Below are 24,021 nucleotides of genomic sequence, written 5' to 3'. Positions count from 1 at the left end.
AGAGTTGCAGAGAGACAGGAGGGACAGAGAAAAAGGTCTTCCATATACTCCCAGATGACTGCAACAGCCAGAGCTGGAGCAGGCTGAAGACCGGGAGCTTCATCTGGGTCTTTCTCCAACACCCAAACGCCTGGGACATCCCCCACTGCTTCTCTCAGGGCATCAGCAGGGAGCTGGAGTGAAATGGAGGAGCCGAGACACGAGCTGGCGCCCGTATGGGATGCCGGCTTCACAGCCAGTAGTGTTAGCTGCTACACAATGCTGGTCCCTGTGACCTTTCTTCATGTATTCATATGTGTCCTTCTGTGTGGAATATGTCCCTTAGTTTCTGTTTTTAGGATTTTTTTTCTTTATCATTAGTTTTAAATGCTTTGATTTATAATCTGCCTTAGTAGTATGCTTGAAATTCATTGAGCTTCTTGGGTCTATGGGTTTATCATTTTCATCAGAGGTGATCATTTGTCCATCACAGTATTTTCCAAGTACTTTTTCAGTTTCAATCCACCCTTCATGGACTATAATTACATGTATATAATTATATTTTATAAGCACATGTAGTGTTTAATTATATAATTATAGATTAATGTAATTACATATATATTAGGCTGTTTGAAATTGTCCACCCATAGTTCACTGATGATTTGTGCCTGCCTTTGTTTCTTTCTGTATTTTACTTTGGGTCAAGTTCACTCTGTTTTCCTCTGCAGTGTGCAATCTTCAATTAATCTCATCCACTGTGGTTTTTCATTGAGCATTGTACTTTTCCTCTCTCAGTGTTCGATTTGGGCTTTTGTATGTCTTTCGTGTCTCCAGTTAACATGCTGAAGCTTTTCTCTGGCTTCATTTTGCATATTAAATGTAGTTATAATTGTGTTAATACCCTTGTCTTCAATTTTGTCATCTGTTATATTTTCTGATGGTTTTTCTCCTGTTTATAAAGAATGCTTTTTTTCATCTACTTGAAAGGCAGAGCAACAGAGAGAGAGAGAAAGAAAGAGAGAGGAAGAGATCTTTTGATTCACTCCCCAGATGCTCACAGCAGACTGGGCCAGGCTGAAGCCAGGACTCTGGAACTCCATCTGGGTCTCTCATGTGGGAGGCAGAGGCCAAGCACTTGAGCCATCAGAAGCTGAGGAGCCAGGACTTGGCCAGCACTCTGGTATGGGATGCGAGCCTCCCACGCGGTGGCTTGACCCGTTGTACTACAAGACCTACCCCAGATCTTTCTCTTCTTTATGAGTCATGTTTCCCACCTTCTTTGAGTGCTGGTAATTTTTTAAAAATATAGTACATTTTTTATTGAAATTCAGATGTGACTTTTACCTTGTTGGATGGATTTGTTTTTATTCCTACAAACATTCTTGAATGCTATTCTAGGATGTGAGACTGGAAATAGTTTGGTCATTGAAGCTTGGTGTTAGGCAGGGCCAAGCTAATCTTTAGTGTGTGGCTAATTTTGCCTCATTACTGAAGCAATACTGTTCTTGGTGTTCAAGCTGATGCCCTGTGAATTAACGGGGTCTCTGCCGTAACTTGTGGGAGCACCGACTGTTCCTGGCTCTCCGGTGCTGTGGGGTTGCTCCCCCACTTCTCCCGGGGCATCTTCTCTGCAGCCAAAGTGAGTTGTCACAGATGCTCGTGCTGCTCAGGGCTGAAGACTGGAAGGGGACCCCTGCAGGTCTGTGCAGCACTCTGCCCTGGTCCTTTGCCATGGACACAGCTGCCCTGCTCTGTCCCTCTCACAGCTCCGTCCCCTCCCTGCTCTGAGAACTAGAGTCTCCAGGGGGACAGTTAGGTTCATGGCAAGCATGGACTTCTCTCAGAGTTCACTGTCCTGTGCTGGCTGATACCAGGTGTCTGAAAGCCATTGGTTTGTAAATTTTTCCACTTTTTTCTCCATTGGCTTCTATGGGGGTGATGGCAATCCAGTCCATTACGCCATTTTGGCCTTGAGTGGAAGTCTAGTGGTATATTATACTTCAAGCTACATTTTCTTATTCTTTATTGCCAGTGGGTAGTAATGCAATTAACTTTTGTGCTGATCTTATATTAAGTGATTTTGCTGTATTACGTATCAGTTGTCAGCGAAGTGTTATAGTAATAACAACCTTAAATCTCAAGGACGTTCAGTGACAAGCGTCTGTTGTCCATGTGTGATGCATCCATCCCTGGCCGTGGAGGCTGTGCTCCACACTTCCCTTATTCCAGGTTTAAGCTGAAGGAGCAGTGCTTAATGGGACGTGCATCTCTGATGGCACAGGGGAAAGACTGCACAGCGCAATAAATCTTACAGTTTTTCCTCTGAAGATGGATCTGTCACACTCCATTTCATTGGCTGTGCAGAGTCACATGGCCACGCCTGAGGTCTGTGGTGGGAGAAGGCAAGGCCTGAGCGGTGAAGTGTTTGGCTCACACAGGCTCCTGAGAACTGAGTGTGCACGCCCCTCCCCCCCCCACCACCACCACATTTGGCGACACCGTGTTGGTAACTGGAGATCGGCCCTGGTCGTATTGATCTCACTGCCTAGATCATTGAAATGCTGCATCCTGTGAAGCCGCCTTTTATTGTGGGGCCTCTAAAGGAAGTGAACTTTGTCCTGCACATTGTAAAGCTAGTAAAAATTATCTCACAGCATTGTCCAGATTTCCTGCCGGAATTAATTTTTGGTTCATGGTATCTTTGAAAGAATCCCTGCCACGTGTTTATTGTTTTAATTCCTCAGTTTTCGTTGGCCAGGGAGAGAAAGTACATGACCCTTTCACTTGCCCTTCAGATAAGTTTATGCCAGGCTTCTGTTCCTCTTCCCTATTTTTTTTCTGTACCTTCTCAGGATAGTCTTATTCACGTGATGAATTCAATTATTCTTCCACATTTTCCCCCATTGCTGGACTCATTCCTGGACTGTAGACCCACTTAGTCCAAGCTGGACGTCACAGCCGCGTCCCAGAGGCATCTCAGGTTCAGTCACAGCTCAGCCTTTTTCACCCCCAGTCTACTGTTAATTTGCCTTCAGGGCCATTTCCCTCTTTCTTCTCCTTGCCCCTCCTTTGACATTGTACAGTACTCTGGCATATGTAATTTTTGTAACATACTAAATCAGCTGGCTCCATGTTCTACCACGGCCCTCTTGTTCTCCATATTCTAGCCGTACCACCATGCTCACTCATGCCCTGTCATGCGGCGTGTTTCCCTCTGCCTGAAGTGCTTCTCTGTCTTTGCTGTCCAGGAAAGATGTTCACAGAAGCTTCTCTGGGCATCCTTTCCCTGTGAGGCCACCCTGCCTCAGACACGGTCAGCCCGCTTTACTGTGTTCCTGTTCTGCTTTGTCTTTGCCTCCACTGCAGGGTCGCACTGCCTCAGCACCCCCTCCCCATGGCTTGTGCGCCTGTGTCCGCTGTGGACCAGGTTCCTCAGAAGCCACAAGCTGTGCCTTGTCCCTTAGCTTAATATCTGGCACCTTTTAGGTGCCTCATGAATATTTGATGAAAGAACAAATGAACAGTGAAAATCATAGTCAGAATCCATGTTCATTGCAAAAGTGGTTTTGTGTGATAAAGCAAAATAGCTAATTAAAACACCAACAGAAAATGTCTCCCGTGCATCAGAAGGTTCCCCTGAGCAGAGAGGAGTTAGTGGCTGACTCCCCCATTTCCCACTAGACCCCCCGCCCCCACCCAGTTCTACAGGGACTGGCATGGATCACATCCATCCTGGCGTGATCGACAACCTGATGAACCCAGACAAGACTAAGACAAACTACTTGTCCTCCACTAGAATAAATATTTCAAATAAAGTCAACCCCAGAAAGGCAGGCCAAACAGCTATTGATCGCTAAAAGCCTGAACTTGAGCCCAATGAATATTCGAAAGTTCACCTCCATGCAGCTTGCCTAAATGGTGATCAATATGCAATTACTGCCCCCTTTAAACGTGTCTTAGGCTGCCTACCTTGAAGACGGGTTTTACTTTCAAAATCTTTTGTTTGCTGAATTTGCTTAGGCAGGAAAAAAAGACTCAGCTAAACCAGAGTCCTTGACCTTTAGTATTTCAAACAATTCTGTGTTTGGTTGCGAAACGATCTGAATGTATGCTGAATGGTTAAACCGGAGGCGCCTGGAAATGACCAATGACCATTGTTGATTTCATGAGGCCTTTTCCGGAGCGACTCAACAAGGGGGATATTGCATCTCAGTTTCCCGATTACTGCTCACATGATTATCTGCCCTTGTCAGAACCTTTGTAAATCACGCTAGTAAAGTAGGGTGCCAACGGCCAGCTGCTGGGAAAACATATTCTTGCTCTAGTTTCCTGTTAGAATCCCATCTGGATTCACAAAACCTTTTCCTACTGAATTTGAAACCCCGTTTACCCTGTTCCTGGTAGTTAACATTCCGTCTTCTCCAGCATGCCTTTCTCATGCCCCTGCCTTAGTCAGAAACTTGCATCGTTTCTCACTTCCACTGTGGCCTTGGTCTCCTGATCTCCTCCCTGCCCCCAGACTCTGTCACTCCTGTCCCTTTGTCACTCTGCTGCTGGATTAAGCCTTCTAAAATACATTCACTAGGGGCCCTCCCTGACCTACCCCACTCTTGCCCTCTCAGTGTCTTCATTTGGGGCCTGTTGTGACCATGTGCCTGCCCCTGTCTTCAGCCCTCTTCCCCCAAATGGCACCCCGCCTTGCCCACCATTGCCACAGTGTCATTGCCATCCCATCTCTGTCTGGCAAGTAGTCATCATCAGACCCAGTTCCAAAGTCACCTGCCATTTGACACCTTTCCTGACTTCTCACAGATCAAGTGAGGTTTCTCTACCTGTCACTGCCCTGGACTTTCTTTCTGTTGCTGCAGGCTTTTGAAATTATTTTTGTTTGCCTAGTCTTAAATTGCTTAAAGACAATGGCCTTGTAATTAATTCCTAGCAGTTAGTGTAATGTCTGCTGTGAAAAGCAAATGCCTGCTAATGGCCTTTTATTATCATTATCATCATTATTATTATTTTAAGCTCAGTAATTGGGTTGAAGGTCACTTGTAAGTATCTATAGATTGTTTTGCTTCTGCAGCAAGAGGAATAAAGGTAGGAATAATCACAATACTTTCGATCCTTGGAGGTTGGTACCCATCAGGGTGGCCAGCTATCTATTTGCCTAGGACTGAAGAGTTTCCCAAGGTGTGGTACTTTCAGTGCTATAAGCAGGACAGTCCCAGGTCTAGCACAAAGATACTGTCTTATTTTGGTACAAAAAAGGTTTGAAATCCATGTATAGCTTTTTCACAGTGCACATTTTCTACCAAACTTTTGAAGGTCCCTTGTATGTGTGACTTCTCCCTAGTAGTCTCAGGACAAGCATGTTGAATTGCATCTGCTTCGCTCCTAGAATCTATTTTTTATTTGGATGCCTTATGGTGGCCTGCAGGACTAATTGCAATGGACTTTGATGTAGCTTGTGTTTCACTTTCTGATCTAAACTACGAACACTGTGCTCCTTGGTATTCTTCAAACCCAGCCACCTTCTGTTCTTTAAAAAAAAAAAAAAAAAAAAAAAAAAAGAGAGAGAGAGAGAGATTGATTGGAACACGGAGAGGGAGAGATGAGATCCATCTGCTGATCGAGCCAGGGCTGGGCCAGGCTGAAGCCAGGGGCCAGGAGCTCCATCCAGGGACCGAGTACTTGGGCCTTCTTGTGCTGCCTTCCCAGGTACATTAACAGGAAACTGGATTGGAAGCCGAGCAGCCAGGAACTCTGACACCAAATGCTGGTGTTGCAAATTGCAGCTTAACTAACTTCCATGCCACAAAGGAGGGCCTCTTCTATTTACTCTTGACTGTATCCGCTCATGTACGCCATGAGGCCTTTGTGCATGCTGTTCCTTCTGCCTTGAATGTTTTGCCCCTAAAATATTGATGACCCATTAATATTCTTACTCAGATCTCAACACATGACCCTAGTGATCTGATCTAAAACACCCTCACCAGTCCTTTCACATCACTTTATTTCCTTAGCCCTCAGTGCTATGAAATTTCTTCATTGAGAACCCAGACCTGATCTTTCATCTTTCACATGAGAACTATCCAGTAAATGAAGATTAATTGATACATAGAGGAAAATTAGAAGCTAACTTATACTTGGGGTGGTGCTGTGACATAGTGAGTAAAACTGCCACCTGCAGTGCTGGCATCCCATATGGGTGCCAGTTCAAGTCCCTGCTGCTCCATTTCCAGTCCAGCTCTCTGCTATGGCCTGGGAAAGCAGTGGAAGATGGCCCAAGTCCTTGGGCCCCTGCACCCGCGTGGAAGACCTGGAGGAAGCTCCTGGCTTCAGATTGGCACAACTCTGGCCATTGTAACTGGGGAGTGAACCATCAGATGGAAGGACCTCTCTCTCTTTCTCTCTTTCTCTCTATCTCTCTATCTCTCTCTCTCTGCCTCTGTTCTCTGTAACTCTTCTTGGAAATAAATAAATAAATAAAAAGCTGACATACTTATCTGTGATTATTCCATATTGAACTGGTCTCCCTAAACATTTTTGGAAGCAGAAACCATATCTGTTTTCTTTTTCTTCTATCACAATGCTGAGTATGTGTTCAGTAAAGACCATGTCTTGGCTTGGTTGGTGGGTTTACCAGCTGTAACAAGAGAATACTAAAGAAAATAATGGAAGATGATAGCAAATTATACTACCTAGGGAAGTTTCCACAAGAGTAGTTACAAGGGGCAAAGTTTTTCCATGACCACTGGCTTTGCAGGATAAAATCACATTTTTTTCCTCAAAAATAGCTCATCCTTTCTAATTCTAAAAAGTACTACATGTTCATTTTGGGGCCGGCGCCAGGGCTCACTAGGCTAATCCTCCGCCTGCGGCACCAGCACCCCGGTTCTAGTCCCGATTGGGGCGCCGGATTCTGTCCCCGGTTGCTCCTATTCCAGTCCAGCTCTCTGTTGTGGCCCTGGAAGGCAGTGGAGGATGGCCCAAGTGCTTGGGCCCTGCACCTGCATGGGAGACCAGGAGGAAGCACCTGGCTTCTGGCTTCAGATTGGTGCAACGCGCCGGCCGTAGCAGCCATTTAGGGGGTGAACAACGGAAGGAAGACCTTTCTCTCTGTCTCTGTCTTTCTCTCACTGTCTAACTCTGCCTGTCCAAAAAAAAAAAAGTACTACATGTTCATTTTGGAAAAATGAAAGATATTGAAAAGTAGAAAAGCTAATGGCAAAATGTGAATCCGCATCCTTCCGTGAGAAAAGTAGGCCAGCCAGGAATAGAAGGCAGTATCTTCAACTGTTGACAGAGCAGCTACAGAGACCCCACAGGCTCTCGTGCTTGAGGGTGGAGGACTGGATGCTTCCCCCTAATCCAACAGCAACAAGACCAGGATGTCTACTCTCACCACTTCTCTTTGGCATTATCCAGAAAGTTCTAACCAAAGCAGTCAGGCAATACAATGAAATAAAAGGCATCCAGACGGGAAAGGAAGAAGTAAAACTATCTCTATTTGAAGATAACATGATCTTACATATAGTTTTCTATATGTAAGATAGAAATAGACAGAATAAGGAACTCACTAAAAGTTTTTCAAACTAGTAAACAAGTTTAGCAGTGTTGCAGGACATCAGATGAATGCGTAGAAAGTAGTGTTGTTTCTTTACATTTGCAGTGAACAATCCAAAAATGAAACTAAGGAAACCATTCTATTTATAGCATGAGGGAGCTTCAAAGCGTTCATGGAAACATGGAATTAAAAGATAATGTGCATTTTCCATCAAGAAAAAAATACCTAGGAATAAATCTAACAAAAGAAATGTAAATTTTATACTCGGAGAACTATAAAACATTGTTGAAGGAAATTAAAAAGACCTAAATAAATGGAAAAGCACCCCATGTTCATGGGATGAAAACCTGATGTCATTAAGATGGCAGTACTCCCCCATTGTGATCCACTGATTCAACACAACCCTTAGCAGAAGCCCCGCTAACGTCATTTTAGAAATGAGCAGGCCGATCCTAGAATTCATATGGAATTGCAAGGCGCTCAGAATAGTCCAGCAATCCTGAAAAAGAACAAAGTGGAAAGACTCCCAGTTTGAAAACTTACTGTACAGCAGTGGTGATCAAGACTGTGGTACTAGCATAAGGATAGATCTATAAACCAATGGGATATTTTTAAGAATCCAGAAATAAAACCAAGTATCTGTGGCCAACTGACTTCAACAAGGGTGCCAGCACCATGCACAGGGAAAGAATAGCCTCCTCTGCAGATGATGCCGAGCCATCCAGGTGGATAGCCACGCACAGAGGAATGGAACTGGACTGTTTCCTCACCTCGCGTGCAAGGCTGAACTCAAAATAGATCAAAGACCTAAATGTAAGAACTACAGCGATTGAACTCTCAGATAAAAACACAGGACGTGACATTGGATTTGGTAATGGTTTCTTAGGGATAATACTGAAAGCACGTGCAGCAAGAGAAAAAAAGTAGATAAAATTAACTTTATCAAAATTAAGAACGATTGTGCTTCAAAGGATACTATCAAGAAAGTGAAAAGACGGTTCCTAGAATGGGAGATGATAATTGCAAATTGTTTGTCTGTTAAGGGGATTGTATCCAGAACTTAGAAAGAACTCTTCCCAACAACGGGAGTCACTGTGCACTTGCTCCCCATGTAGAACCTCTGTTCTTGATGTGTTGTACTATGAGAATTAACAATAAAACTAGTCTTCAAACAGCACTTTGTGTTACTGTGTGGGAGCAAACTGTTGAAATCTTTACTTAGTATATACTAAGTTGATCTTCTGTATATAAAGATAATTAAAAATGAATCTCAATAAAGAATGAGATAGAAGAGGGAGTAGGAGATGGGATGGTTTGCGGGTGGGAGGGTGGTTATTGGGGGGAAAACCGCTATAATCCAAAAGTTGTGCTTTCAGAATTTATTGAATAAATGTCTAAAAAAAAAGAACTCTTCCAACTCAGTAAAAGATAATTAATGAAATTTTTTTAAACAGCAAGGCATCTGAATAGATAGAGCTCCAAAGAAGACAGATAAATGGTGAATAAGCACATGAAAAGATGTTTGTAGTCAGTAGCTATCAGAGAAATGCAAATAAAAACCACTATGAGTTTCTACTTCACAACCAATGGGATGACTAGAACCAGAAAGATGTTAGTGATGGCAAGATATGGGAAAATCAGGCTGGTGCCGCGGCTCACTAGGCTAATCCTCCACCTAGCGGCGCCGGCACACCGGGTTCTAGTCCCGGTCGGGGCACTGGATTCTTTCCCGGTTGCCCCTCTTCCAGGCCAGCTCAATGCTGTGGCCAGGGAGTGCAGTGGAGGATGGCCCAAGTGCTTGGGCCCTGCACCCCATGGGAGACCAGGAGAAGCACCTGGCTCCTGCCTTCGGATTAGCGCGGTGCGCTGGCCGCAGCGCGCCAGCCGTGGCAGCCATTGGAGGGTGAACCAACGGCAAAAGGAAGACCTTTCTCTCTGTCTCTCTCTCTCACTGTCCACTCTGTCAAAAAAAAAAAAAAAAAAAAAAAAAAAAAAGAATATGGGAGAATCAGAACCCTTATGCCCTGCTAGTGGAAATGGAAAATGGAGCAGCCACTTTGGAGAGCAGTCTGACAGTCCTTCACAGGGATAAACATGAGTTCACCACGTGGCCCAGCAGTTATACTCTTGGGCATACACATGCCCAAGAGAAATCAAAGCATGTCCGCACAAAAACTTGTACATAAATTTTATAGCAGCATTATTCATAATAGCCAAAAGGGTAGAAACAAGCTGATTGTCTGTCCACAGGTAAATGGATAGAGAGGCTGTGGCACATCCATACAGTGAGCTGTCAGTCAGCCATGAAAAGGAATGAAGTTCTTACACGCTACAGTGTGGGTGCACCTTGCAAGCTTGCTCCTGTAGGAGAGAGACCAGTCACGAGAGAACACCTATTATATGATACCATTTACCTGAAATGTCCAGAATAGGCAGATCTGTAGGCAGCAGTTAGATCCATGGTTGCTTAGGGCTGAGGCTGGATTGGGGTGGGGGTGGGGGGCGGTAGGGGGTGATAGCTAAAGGGGCCACTGTTACTCTGCACATGCACTGTAATTGCCTGTGGGGCTTACACATGTCTGTGAATACACTGGAGCCCACTGAGTTGTATGTTTTAAATGGGTGAATTGTATCTCAGTAAGACTGTTAAGAGAGATTAGGAAAGCCTTAGATGGGAGTTTATGGTTTTCAAACAAAGAAAAAGGGGCCAGCGCTGTGGCCTAGAGAGTAAAGCTGCCACCTGCAGTGCCGGCATCCCATATGGGCACCACTTCAAGTCCCAGCTGCTCCACTTCCAATCCAGCGCTCTGCTACAGCCTGGGAAAGCAACAGAATATGGTCCAAGTTCTTGGGGGCTCTGCACCCTGTGGGAGATCAGGAAGAAGCTCGTGGCTCCTGGCTTTGGATCGGCCTAGCTCCGGCTGTTGCAGCCATCTGGGGAGTGAACCAGTGAATGGAAGACCTCTCTCTCTTTCTCTCCCTCTCTCTGTAACTCTACCTCTCAAATAAATAAATTAATTTTTAAAAAATCATCTTTAATTTCATTATCTTGAAATACTTTCTCTTAGCATTTTGATTTACTTCTTTCCAGTCTTATTTATTTATCTGAGAGACAGAAAAACAGATATACAGAGAGAGATATAGATAAACACAGAGAGAGAGAGAGAGAGAGAGTGTTCCCATTGCTGATTCAGTCCCCAACAGCCCCGCCTGGGCTAGGTGCCAAGGTAGTAGCTGGAAATTTATTCCAGGTCTCCCACCTGGGTGGTAGCAACCCACTCACTTGTACCACCACCACTGCTTCCAGGGTCTGCATTGGCCAGAAGCTGGAGTCAGAGCTGGACATTGAACCCAGGCACTCAGATGCGAGAGACAGGCCTCCTGGCTCTGGAGGCAGACCCCACCCCTATTTCCTCCCAGTCTTTTTAAATGCATGTTTTTCACAGAACTGTCATAAGGCTTCCTCTAGGATTTTGAATATTACCTTTGTGTGTATTATTCTGACACAGAAGAATTTGTCCATCCTATTACAGAGTGTCCTAATTGTTAAAAAGCATGTAATATTCTGATTGGACAGACCATCAGGTAGCCCTTTTCTCCTTAGTGGGCATTTAAGTTGTTTTCTGTTTTCTTTTTTCTCCCCCATTATAGTGAGCAGTGTAGCAAGTTATTTTTTAGGTTTCTTTTCTTTAAACACTGGAACTTCCCCCGACAAAATGCCATCTGTGAAACCTGTTTTGTTGGTAGGGAAAAGAAGATCTCGCGGAGCAGCGCGCTCAAAGTGCTGGACCACGCCATGATTGGCCCCGAAGGCACGGACAACTGCCACAAGTTCGTGGACATTCTCGGCTTGCGGACCATCTTCCCTCTCTTCATGAAGTCCCCCAGGAAGATCAAGAAAGTTGGAACCACTGAGAAGGAGCACGAAGGTAGGACTCACGGGCCGGGTGGGCCGAGTGTCAGTGCAGGAGGAGAGAGGGCACGTGACAGCCACCGTAGCAGCCTCTCTGGGAGCAGACACGGAACGGTGGCCCCGAGCCCCTGGGGCACTTCTGGCCTCACTGCTGTGTGAATCCTGGTGGTCGTGTTTCCTTTCGGCCCGAGTGTGGAGGGTTGGTTTTGCTCCCCGTAATCTGTAGCGAGGTGTCTCTCTGATGGAAGACCCTTTTGAAAAGAGTAATGAGGTGGCAGCACAAGTCACCTCCGGAGTGGTGCTTTCATGTATTTCTGTATTAAAGTATGATTCAGCCAGCATCAGGAATTGCCGAAATAAACCATTTACAGCGCAGGCTCCCCTTTTTATGTTTCTCCTCCCCGATGGTGCACACTCCCAGCAAAATGCTGCCATGAATTGTGACGCTGTAACCAGAGTAGTTACTGCCAGGCCGGTCTGGCCCTGCTATTGTCTGGTGACCTGCTGCGGCCCCCCTCCCCCCGACAGACAGCCGCAGTGCAATCTGGAAGGCCAGGGATTTATGAGTGTTGACAGGTCTGCCGGAGGCTGGCGGACGCTTGTGCTGGGGAATTTGCATGGTGGGATGGTTGTTCTGAAGGGTGAGAAGGACACGGAGGGGAGCGAGGGGCTCGTGTGCAAGGGGCGGGAGGAGAACCTGAGCTGGTAGCGGCTGCTCTGCCTGTCCCGTCAGAAGTCACAGTTGTCCAATGGCCGGGTTTGGAAGAAGTAATCTGCAGGATCTTTTGCATTCTCGGATAAAAGTTTGAGAGCTCTGTCTGTGCCTCCTCAAACCAACTCGGCTTAGTCTCTCACAGCCAGGAGTGGCTAAAGGGAAAGTGGTGTGACCCGTCCTCGGTGGTCGCTTCCAGGGATGCCACGTCTGATCAGCTCAGCTCTTCAGAGGCAGCAGAGTGGCAGTGCAGAAACCTGTGGACTAGAGGTCTGAGAGCAAGTAGAGACTCCAGCTTCATTCAGCTCAGGTACTGGCCACACATTAGCTGTAAACACACTAAGCCCTGTGTGGGTCTCTGTCTCTCCCCAGTGTAATTCAGCAACATGAAGCCAGGGGATCCTGGAGATCTCGGAGGTAAAATTATGCAGACAGTCACGGTTCACTGCCAACCCAGCACACTGCTGGCCTTGCTGGTATTTTTAATGTCTTATTTAGGCCTCACAGCCTGTGGAGTAGAGGGTGGTTTCCTTGTTCTTTGTGGATGAGGGAGGATCACGCTGTGGTTCTGCAGCTAATTAGTGTGTGACTTTTGACCCCCCTGCTTAACTTCCCTGCACCGCATTGCCCTTCCTGGTCAGTACAAGGGAAGCAGAGTGGTGCGCTAGGAGCTCTGACATCTGCACCTTCAGGCTTTGAGGGCCAGGCCCTGGTTGCCAAGGTTGCCCTCGGAGCCCGGGAGCTCCTCCGGGCCTGGACTGTGGCTGACCAGCTGGCTTCCGCTGAGACCTTGCTGCCTGGCGTTGAACTTGAAGAGGGTGTGAAGGGAAGCAGCCCCTAGCAGGCTCCTGCTCTGTGTGCATGGTGCTGGGACGAAGAAGTGACAGATTCAATGAGCAGCTGTTTTCCTTCTGAAAAATGTGCCCGGTGGCGTGCCGGCAACAGTACATTTGCTTTGGAGTACCTGCATTAGGAGTTTGATAACATTGTGTTAGTGAGGGCAATGGCTGGGAAGACAGCTCCTGGAAGGCACGTTTGGACTCTAATGGCTGCTGAGGACGAGCTCTGCCTCCTGACTACACCAGCACCCAGACAGCAGAACAGAACCCCAAGGAGAATGCGCCCTGCCACCCCAGCCAGCTGCTGCTGCTCCTGGCAAATTGGCCCTCGGGCCGTGAGCGGTGGCGGGGCCCACTGCAAGCTTTCTTAGGCCTGTCTCACCCTCTGGGCAAGTTCTGTGCTCTGGTGGCTCTCCGTGCACTGGACCTTCTGATGTAAGTGCACCAGGTTTGTGCCAAGCCAGAGCACAGGAGACTGAGGTCAGGAGTCTCTGTGCCCAGCCCACTCCTGCCCCAGACTGCCTCTCTGCACTCCTGCCTCCATTTTCAGGGATCCTCTCTGACCTGGCTGCCTGGCTACCTTTTCGTCACCCTTCAGATCCCTGGTTTGCCCGCATACTCCCCTGTCTGTCTTTCTGGTCCGGCCTCAGGGCTGGCCACACGTCCTGGTTTAGCGTCCATCCTGCTCCAGTCTGCCTGGTGTCTGCTCCCCGTCACTTCTCAGAGCTTCCCCAGGTTCCTGCAGGAGCAGCAGAATAGCCTGGGTCAGCTGCTTATCTAACCCTGCCGTCTAGGGCAAGTTACCACACTCCTCCATCTCAGCTGCCGCCTCTGTAAAATAGAGAGGAGTCTGCCATACAGGGCATTGTGAGGGTACAGGGAGATGGCATCTGGATGCTCAGCATGGACCCTGGGTAGATAGGGTGCAGCAGAAATGGGGGTTCTTGCTGCTGGCGAAACTGCCTCTACTTCTGCCTCCCTGGCCTTCAAAGAGGTGAGGGGGAGGCCAGGCAGAGTCTGCCCACATCTTGACTGTGGGAGGGCTAGGAGAGTCTAGGGTTACTGGCCTGCAGTTGAATTGTCCAGTGATAACTGTATGAAAATGGGCCAACCCCTTCTTGGTGGGGATGTGGAGAGAAGTGCCATGCTACATAGCAGGGTGATGTAAGAACAGCTGTCCGTGCTCCCAAAGCCAATTGGAGTGGAGGTGGGGGTGGGGGTGGGGGTGGGGGTGGGGGTGTCCAGAGAAGAGAACTTCTTGATTAAAGGTGACTCTAGAGCTAGAGCGGGGTGGGGTGGGGGAGCAAAAGCCACCCTTTAACCTAGAATTGCTGGTAATTTATTCCTCTTTCCAGAGTTGGGGTAGAGAAGGGAGAGAATTACTGTAATTGAAATCCATCCAGGTTTGCATAATAAAACCTTCAGAAATAGATCAGGAAAGCACTTAGCGTGGGGGATGGGCTGGAGAGAAATGATTTGCCCAGGGGTGCAGTAGCATGACGGGCTGCCTCCTAGGTTTTATAAAGACAGCAGTCTCTGTTGCCTGCTCGGTACTAACTGCTTCAGAAGAGGAGGGAAGAAGAAAAGAGCTGGGATCCAGAAATGGCATCTGACCTTTACTTCTTGTCTCTCTCTGAAATTCTTATTAAAATAGGTCCAATTTTCCTTGGATTGCCTCATTAGGTAGGTGAGTTATTGAGTTTGTAGCCGTTCTAGTTAATTGCGCTGTTTTAACATGGTTCCCCTGGAGGCTGTTAGGAGCTTCAAGGGAGTGAGCTCCCAAGCAGTGTGTAGGTGTGCGGTGTGCATGCTGGGCGTGTGCACACATTTTTGCCTCATCACCAGTGACAGCTGTTGATAACAGGTCAGTGCTTTCAGGAATAGTTTTCTGTCATCTGCAGAGAATTCTTTAGCGATTCTGGTAGACACCATGTGTCAGAGAGCACAGAGGTGCCTTGTGCTTTTTGGGCTCCTAACAGTGCAGGCCGGCGCTCCCAGGCCACCCTCCAGGGTTAAAGAGAAATACTGCTGAAGTCTCTCTGGCGGGCTGTGTTCATGACACGGCATTGTTTGGAGCCGGCATTCACTGGGGCTCCTGCTGTGTGCCAGTGTAACAGAGACCGAGCAGGGACAGGGCCTGTGGGACAGAACGAGGGGAATGCCCGCTGCCGCAGGAGGCCTGCTCCTTCCTGGGTTCCCTCTGCAGACCCTCGTCCTCCGCCCGGCCTCTGGGGTTCACTGTCCTGTAGGCTGCCATGTCTGCCCCGGCTCCTTGCCCTCCTCACACTCCCCTGCAGCTGTAACTTCATTTCTCTGCCATCGTTGCCCCCAGATTGTCAGGTCATGACCTGCAGACCAGACAAGTCTACCATAGATTCACACTTTTTTTTTTTTTTTTTTTTTTGCTTGTACAAAACCACGCCCATTCCTTTACAGCCCCCAGTCTTTTCTGCTTCCCTTTCCCAGCAAGTGGCACCATCCTCAACCCAAGGCCCCTGCTTAGCCCTGATCCTTCCCACCTAACTGAACAGAAGTCCTAGGATCAGTCCTCACCATTGCTGCTCTCTGCCCTCAACACCTGGCCCGAACTTCACTGGAGCCTTAGTAAATCTCTCTGCTTCGGTCTCTCAGTTCCCTCAAAGTCTCAAAGCCACTGCCCAGGTAAGAGAGACACTCCCAGCCTGCAGCAGATTCGCAGTGTAAGAACAGAGAGAAAGGCAATTTCACAGATACTTACCACAAAACTGTGCCAGCCATTATATAAACATAGCAGACAAGAGTACGTCACTGCCAAAGTGAGCGAGAGAATGGGAGTGCTCGGAGAGGATGACATTTTTAGGGGAAAGGAGATGCTACAAGTTGAAACAAAGGAGCTGGGATTTCAGCCAACCCGGCCCCTGTCACTTGTCAATGCCCGTGTTCAGCGTGTGTGTGGGCGTGGCCTTACCCAGCTGATGAGATTTGAGCCTGACAGGCCCTTCTGGTTCTGAAGATGGGGAGATTGTGAGACTGGACAAAATCGTGACTTCAGGTCATAGGGCAGGGAATGACTGGACGGGGCTTCCCGTTCTCCTTAGTTTCTAATCACAAACCTCGGTTCACAAAGTCATTGCCTTTGGTATCTACTCCCATGGGTCTGCTCGAGTTTGCTCTTCCCTAGACTGCTGGTGTAGTTGAAAGAGTTCTTGATCACAAGACCTTGGTTGTACTTTTGGTGCTTTGGCAGTTTCTTATTTTTGCAAACTGCAAAGCAAGCAGCAAAATGACTTGGTGGAATTGTTGGGCATTTCCGCCTGTCCTAGTGCTGGGTGCATGGTAGGCACTAGTAGCTGTTGGGTGAATGAATGAATGAATGTGTTTAGCGCCTGTGTACCACGGTATTGGCTGTAACCCAGATGGGGCCACGTGCTGACAGGAGCATTGTAAGACTCAGTGTTCTTGCCGTGTTAACCAAGCTGTGACTTTACCGTGAGCTGCATTGCAGGCGGCAGCTTTACCCCCTACACCACAACACCAGCCCCCAGGTTGATGTCCTGATCCTGGTCCTTTACCAGCTGCGTCACTTTGGGAAAGTTGCTTCACCTCTCTGAGCTTATATGTCTCCAGCTGTAACATGGGGATACTGTTAGGATCTATCTTTTAAGGGTGACATGTGCAGAATGGATGAAATAATAGAGATCAGTGGTTAGCACAGTGTCTCTTTCTGAGTATCTGTGGCTGGAATGAGGCTGGGTTTCCAGTGTGTATTCCTGTTCCTTCTCTGTTGGTATTTGGAAGAAAGCACCTGAAGAAGTTCTTCTCCCTGAAACTGCCAGTTCCCGTGGGCCATAAGCACGGCCGTCCCACAGGGAATCTAAGATGAGAACCTCCCCGAGGGACCGCGCTCTTCCTCTAAATAGCCTATAAACAGAGAATCCTAGTTTCTCTCCCCGTCTTTATGTTCCCCAAGATTGAAAATCACAACGAGTTGGTTATAGTGGTCAGAACGTGAGAGAGGAGTGAACGGTATTTTCAGAATGGCATCACGAGTGGACTGACAGGCACTTGGTGTTAAACAAGGGTGAAAATGTCTGGCTGGGTTTTGTTGCTCTTTGAAAACCTTACAATTGAACGGTTTCTGGATCAGTTCCTCTCCACCCCCTGCAGCTGGTTGTCTCATTCCTGACCTTGGATGACAAAATGTAGGGATGCTGAAGTGAGCAGTGTGTTTGGATTGGGCCGGAGGGGTTGACTTTGAGTGTTGCACCTCTGGTTTGCTAACAGGTTCAAGCTGTGGGAGGGAGTTACCTACCCACAGGTGTCCCCCAAGTTGGGCATAGTAAGGAAGTAGGACACGGACAGAGGGTGGCTGTAGCTGCTATCCTGGGGGCGAGGGGGTGAGGGGGAAGGGCCGGCACATGACCAGCTCACACGTATTGGACACCTACCGATAGCTTTGGGCCTTGCATGTATCCATACTTTATGAATTAGCCATTTTCTCTTCTTTTTACAAATGAATCTCAGTTTCCAAAATCCTTTTAGCAAGTGAGTGACGCAGAATTCGTGCCTGGGTTTGCTTCTGAAGCTTCTTCAGACACTGAGTAGTAGTCCCTGTAGTCCTCTGGTTGGTGACCCAGAGGCAGCACAGAGCCGCAGAAGGAGGGTTGTCTTTGTCGGCAGAGAGACCTCGTTTCAAATCCCGGGTCTGCCACAAGCTAGCTGGTGGCCTCGGGCAAGTTATTTCTTCTCTCCGGACCTCGAATTCCCCCTCAATCAAACAGGCCTGATAGAAGCTTTCTCTGAGTGTTGTGTGCTGAATAATGATCGTGAGACCCTGCGTGGCCTCTGGCACAGAGACACTGAATAAATGGTAACTAGTTACTGCCTGTCAGCCTCCTTTCCCAAATAGCCCAGGGTCCCTGCTCCTCCCAGTTTTCCTGTTTACCTGTAGGATGCCAGCTCCTGGGCTTTTGTGGGTGTGAAGTCAAGCTGTGAACCAGGACTCTGAATGTGGACAGGTGGGTCTAAACAACAGCGACCCGAGACACGGGGCAGCTGCTGTGTATCACGATGGCCGGTTGGCCTGGCCCCTCAGGTGTGATGCCAGCCATGCCAGCTCTGTTAAAATTCGTTCCCTCTTGGACGAGGCATCTGCCTACCCTCCTGTTCCCATCTGAAGCTCTCCTTCTTGACTGCCCTCACACAGGGTCTGCTTCTCTTGGGATAGGAGCCCCACAGGTAGGTCAGTGAGACATGGCTTGTTCTTTCGTTAAACAAACCACAGGGCCCTGCTTTGTTGCAGGCTTGGTGTTGTGGCTGGAAGGCGAACAAGCTCACAGCCCAGCTAGAGGGTTACAGAAACCTGCATTTAGAGTACAAGGTAGAAGTGGAGGGTAAGTGAGCTCACCACTCAGCTAGGGAGGCAGTCATAGAAACCTGCATTTATGCCGGCGCCGCGGCTCAATAGGCTAATCCTCCGCCTTGCGGCGCTGGCACACCGGGTTCTAGTCCCGGTCGGGGCACCGGATTCTGTCCCGGTTGCCCCTCTTCCAGGCCAGCTCTCTGCTGTGGCCAGGGAGTGCAGTGGAGGATGGCCCAAGTGCTTGGGCCCTGCACCCCATGGGAGACCAGGAGAAGCACCTGGCTCCTACCTTCGGATAGGCGCGGTGCGCCGGCTGCAGCGCGCTGGCCGCGGCAGCCATTGGAGGGTGAACCAACTGCAAAGGAAGACCTTTCTCTCTGTCTCTCTCTCTCACTGTCCACTCTGCCTGTCAAAAAATAAATAAATAAATGAAAAAGAAACCTGCATTTATATTACAAGGCACAGAGGTGGATGGACGTGGGAGGCACTGTGGAAGCACCGAGAAGCGCTCCTCCTCTCACCTGGATGGTGACAGGGCAGGTGCAGGTTACAAACAGTGCCCCCTTAGAAATGTGGCCCAGAGCCAACGCTTTGGCAGAAGTTAGCCAGGTGGAGGATGTCCAGGGGAGAAGGCAGCACAGATAAACCGGAAGTTAGGAGGCGCAGGCTGCAGTGAGCCTGAAAACCAGCTGCCCATCAGCATCAGCTGGGATCTGGTTGAAAAGGCAGTCCATCTTCTGGAGGTTGCTCAGAATTTCCCATTCCACCAGCCTGCATCAAGTGGGGCTGGATTTTACGGAGCTTCCCAGGAGTGTCCTCTGAGACCAGTCTGGCACCAGTCCTCGGTGAATAGAGCGTGGAGTGAGAGATTACATAGTTAAGCAAAGCCAGGCCTGGAAGGACCCTGCAGAGCTGTTGTGAGGGTTAATTAACTGAGCTAATCAATGGACAGCGCTTAGGACAGTACTGGCTCCTAGTAAGTGTTCATTAGATGTGCTTAGTCATTGCTCTTACGATGGTTATTCTATTGTTATGCTAGGAAGACTGTCCCCAAAATTTTTACAGGCCATAGGTCTAGTACTAGTTTCAGTTATTCTGACTATTTCAGCTCATTTAGCACAAATTCAATTTTGGTTTTGAGGGCTTGGGTGGGGAAGATGAAGAAACATTTATCACTCCTGTTTTTCTTTTGCATTTTTCATTTTGCCAGGTAGAGTCTTGGCTCCTTAGTGGCAGCATTAGCAGAATTCTTATTGTGGAAATAGAATTTTCCACTGATGCATTTGTTATTTTGTCAATATGACTCTGTTAGTTTTCATTTATAATCTTGATTAAATTTTACAGAAAGAGTTTAGTGTGCGATTATCTCCCTTGTAAGAAGTAAAACAAATACTAGCAGCGTAGAAGCAACAGTGGAAAAATAGCCAGGCCCTTTTGGATTATTTCTCCAGCATTTTTAGGTAGTGCTCAAATGAGCAAGTAACTTAGGAAGTGGACAGTAATTAACCATGGACCCTGTTTTATTACAATTCAGCACAGCACCTCTACTGGAATATGCTTCCTAATGTTACCATTTGGGAGCCTTTTCTGTTCTTAGTACTGGGATGGGCTTTGCCCTGCGTTGTCTCGTTTCCTCTTCCTCACCGTAACCCTGAGCTGAGTGTTATTCCCCACACTTGACAGTGAGAACACTGAGGCTCAGAGGACCGGCCACTGTGCACAGCGGACACTGTGTGTCATACCACGAGTCCTCGGCCACACTAGGCGCTGAACCCAGCGTTTTCCTGTGCTTTGCAAAACCGGAATCACAGGCAGTGCTCTTCGGTTTTGTTTTTGCTTTTTTTAAGTCATAAATCAAGGTTGCTCAACTGTAGTGGGCCTGACTTAGACTGCTTGGTATCTTTTCCCATTCAGTGTTTCTAGGTTATCAATAGTTCTGCCCCCATTACTGCATAAATAAACTTTGTCTCTCAGTCTTGAATGTTTTTCCCTGTCGTGTTTGTTCACTCCTGGTTACAGACCTCAGGTGTGCCTACCCGTGATGTGCATCCGCTCGGGGCCTCCACGCTTGCTGCTCAGTGCCATTCCCTAGCCCTTACCTTGAAGCTGACTTTAGCTGAACGTTTCCCCAGCTCTCCGGCCTGTGTTCTCCCTCTTTGGCCCCCTCTTGAGAATGAGGCGTAAATCTGTAGTTTTCCACCCTGGTTCATGGGTATCACTCAACGCTAGCAAAATGCAAGTGCCTGGGCCCCACTGCCAGAAAGCCTGCGACTGGGATGCTCTATCCCTTAACCACACTGCTACAGTGAAACTCCTGGCACAGCCTACTTAGAATAGAAAGAAGTCTGTTCTGATCACAGTATTGGGGTTCAAGTTTAAGATCAAGAACCCCATTAATTTGGCCTCTGAAGAGGGCAGCAGTGGTGGTGCATGGAGCATGTAGAGGACAAATCATATGCGTGGTGAGACAGGAGGCAGGGAAAGAGAAAGGTCGGGGCGGGGGGAGAGGCTGGGCCCAAATACAGGTTCTGTAGGGAGCCCTTCTGTGAGAGTTACCTTCTGAGGATACACCCCAGTGACCTAAGAACCTCCCCCAAGCCCACCTCTGAACATCTTAATTGAATTAAGCCTCCACCCTCTTGGTACCATTGACTTACAACTTTGGGGTTCAAAGGTCTGCATGAGTGGGGAAACCAGATCACGCTCAAGCCATAGCAGGCTGTGGAGCATCTCTGTTTTAAAAAGCTCCCGATGCTGTTGCTTGGCCCTTGTGGAGAACCCCGGCCGGAGGGTTAGAGCACAAGCCTTGTATGTGTACTTTGTACTTTCTCACTGTGCCAAGAGAAGATTCTCTACATGGTGGATCATTTGGGAAGACTTGTTAAAAGCAACCTTATTGCGTTTTCTGAATATAAACAAAATTAACTAATGTAGAAAATTCAAAATTCCTGTTAAAGGCTAGAGGGAAAGTGAAAAGCACCCCCAGGGCCCCCCTCCCTGTTAATTACTGAGAACATCAGGACACCTTCAGAGATTGTATGTGTGTGTGTGTGTGTGTGGTTTTATGTAAATGGAATCGTGATGTACTTGCGATTTTGTAACTTCCGGTTTTTACATGCTGTGTCACAGGTGAGTGTGCTAGTAGAGCAGGCAGCTAGACTGTGTCTGCAGAAGACAGCGTCCATTTCCAGGTAAATGATGAGGTGTGGAGGTGATAGCAGTCCAGAGAGGTGAGCTGTGTCTGGGTGATGACGTTGGCTCTTCCAAGTCCTGTGAAAGCACTGGGGCTTGAGGACCGTAAGGAGATGACTTGTGAACTGAAGGCCAGCACGGCCACATCCATTTGGTTGTAGCATGAGAAAGGGAACTTTCAAATGGACATTTTTGAAACCATTTTTAAAATAATGTAATGTGTTAGATGCAGGCACCTGACAGAAGAGGTAATGGTGGGAGGGGGTGTGCTGCAAATCAGTGTATTCCTTTCCCAGCTCACGGAGAGAAGGGTTGCGTGTGTGAGGTGGTCGTGAGTGCCCACCCTCCTGGTCCCCGGTCAGTTTGGCTGTGGTGTTTCTGTGCAGCAGCCTGCAGCATGCTGGGGGAATGCTCTGTGTATTTAATCATGTTGCAGCCCTACTTGTTTGTTTTTTTAATAGTAAGATGTCTTTGGCTCGCTTTTGTAGCCAGATTGATTTTGCTTGTGGGTGTCCAGATGCTGATGAGCTGTAATTAGCATAAGGAGGAGGTTGGAAAGATGTTGAACATTCTTTCCAGGTAGCCAAACAAAGAAGCCCCAAGCAGAGCTTTTTCCCAGGTATGGGCTTTGAGAGAAGCATCCCTCTGGTCTGTTAGGCGCCATCTGTTACAGGGCCTGCGTGTTGGTGTTGGGCACTACAGGTCGCCACTGGGGATGGGGCTGGCGAGCCCGGCCGTGAACAGGTCACGGGGGTGACTGTACAGCTTGAGCATCTCTTGGTGAGAACAGCATCTTTAGATCCCTCCAGTAGCCTCCTAGAATAGGAGCCCCGGGCTGCCTGTGGAATCGTAGCCTTGTTTTGCTGAAACTTATGCTTGGGCCCTGGGGCTTGGGCAAGTCCTTGGCTCACTCTGAACCTCAGTTGCCTCGCCTGTAAGCTGGAGACAGTGACGTGTCAAGGGGAGTGGGTAAGATAATGTATGGCTGATGTGCCTTGTCTGCGGGAAAGTTCTACATGCGGACCCCAGGGCAGTCGCCTGCACTACCTCTCCCACAGTCCTTACTCTTTTTCTTTCTGTCGCTTTTCTTCCTGGTCCCTGGCTCCACAGTAGAAAGAAAATGATTGTTAATTCATTCCCTATTTGCTGCAGGGTTACTGTAAAATAAATTAAGCATATCATTTTGATAATCACTAAAAAAAATGCCTACAATGTTCCTAAATGTATTGATTTCTAATAAATCATGTCCGTGTTAAGTATGCCTGCTGGCTAGCAAACTTCTGGAAAACAATGTTTGCTCTCATAGTTAACAGGCTGATTTTCCTGACCACGCGTCTCCAGGGTGAGGGTGCCGTGGCTGATGGTAATGGGAGTGGCCTCACGTTTTGTTTGCCTTGTTCCAGTATATTCGCGATAGCAGTATTGCTAGCGGGTGTCATTAGCTTGTTTTATTACAGAGGAAACTGCCCCAAAGAAGGTACGTATTTTCTCAGATTGTGCACACAGCTCATATTAACGCCTGCCAGAACCTAAAGCATCTCTCAAAGAGACATTCAAAGACAAAAAGTCAAAGGACTTAATCGCCAGGCAACGACTATGTAACGTTAGCTATTGATACTAAGAAAATTAGAAAATTTGGGGTTGATGTTGGGGCTCAGCAGGTTGGACCTCCTGTGATGCCAGCATTCCAGCTGCTCCGCTTCCGATCCAGCTCCCTGCTGATGCCCCTGGGAAAGCAATGGTGGATGGCCCAAATGCTTGGGCCCCTGTACCTACGTGGGAGACCTGGATGGAATTCCAGACTCCTGGCCTCAGCCTGGCCCATCCCAGCTATCTCAGCCATTTGGGGAATGAACCAACAGTTGGAGAATCTGTCTCTGTCTCTGTCTGTCTGTCTCTGGTTTTCAAATAGATTTTTTTAAAGATTTATTTATTTATTTGAAAGGCAGAGTTCAGATTTGTTTATTTATTTAAAAGACATAGAGGCAGAGAGAAAGAGAGAGAGGTCTTCCGTCAGCTAGTTCATTCCCAAAATGGCTGCAACAACCAGAGCTGGGCTGGGCCCATCGGAAACCAGGAGCCAAGAGCTTCTTCTGGGTCTTGCACATGGGTACAGAGGCCCAAGAACTTGGGCCATCTTCTACTGCTTTCCCAGGCACATTAGCAGGGAGCTGGATTGGAAGTGAAGCAGCTGGAACTCAAACTAGTGCCCATATGGGATGCCAGCACTATAGGCAGTTGCTTTACCCACTATGCCACTGTGCCAGCTCCTCAGATAAATCTTAAAAAATAAATTAAATGAGGCCAGCGCTGTGGCATAGCAGGTAAAGCCACCACCCATAGTGCCAGCATCCCATATGTGCGCCGGTTAAAGTCCTGGCTCCTCCACTTCCAATCCAGATCTCTGCTATGGCCTGGGAAAACAGTAGAAGATGGCCCAAGTCCTTGGGCCCCTGTTCCCACATATGCGACCCAGAAAAA

The 24,021-nt window shown here is 48.0% G+C and overlaps 1 protein-coding gene across 1 annotated transcript in view; it reads left to right on the top strand.

Annotated features, from left to right (window-relative positions):
* Nucleotides 1–24,021, top strand: part of CTNNBL1 (catenin beta like 1) — a 170,546-nt gene that overhangs the window by 101,806 nt on the left and 44,719 nt on the right. Inside the window, exon 11 of the mRNA XM_070051853.1 lies at nt 11,291–11,472. Coding sequence (XP_069907954.1) covers nt 11,291–11,472 — 182 coding nt within the window. The remainder of the gene's footprint in view (nt 1–11,290; nt 11,473–24,021) is intronic.

Source organism: Oryctolagus cuniculus, chromosome 11 (assembly GCF_964237555.1).
Source record: "Oryctolagus cuniculus chromosome 11, mOryCun1.1, whole genome shotgun sequence".
NCBI lineage: Eukaryota > Metazoa > Chordata > Mammalia > Lagomorpha > Leporidae > Oryctolagus > Oryctolagus cuniculus.
The sequence above is the reverse complement of the archived record's forward strand: the minus strand, read 5'-3'. Positions and strand labels throughout refer to the sequence as shown.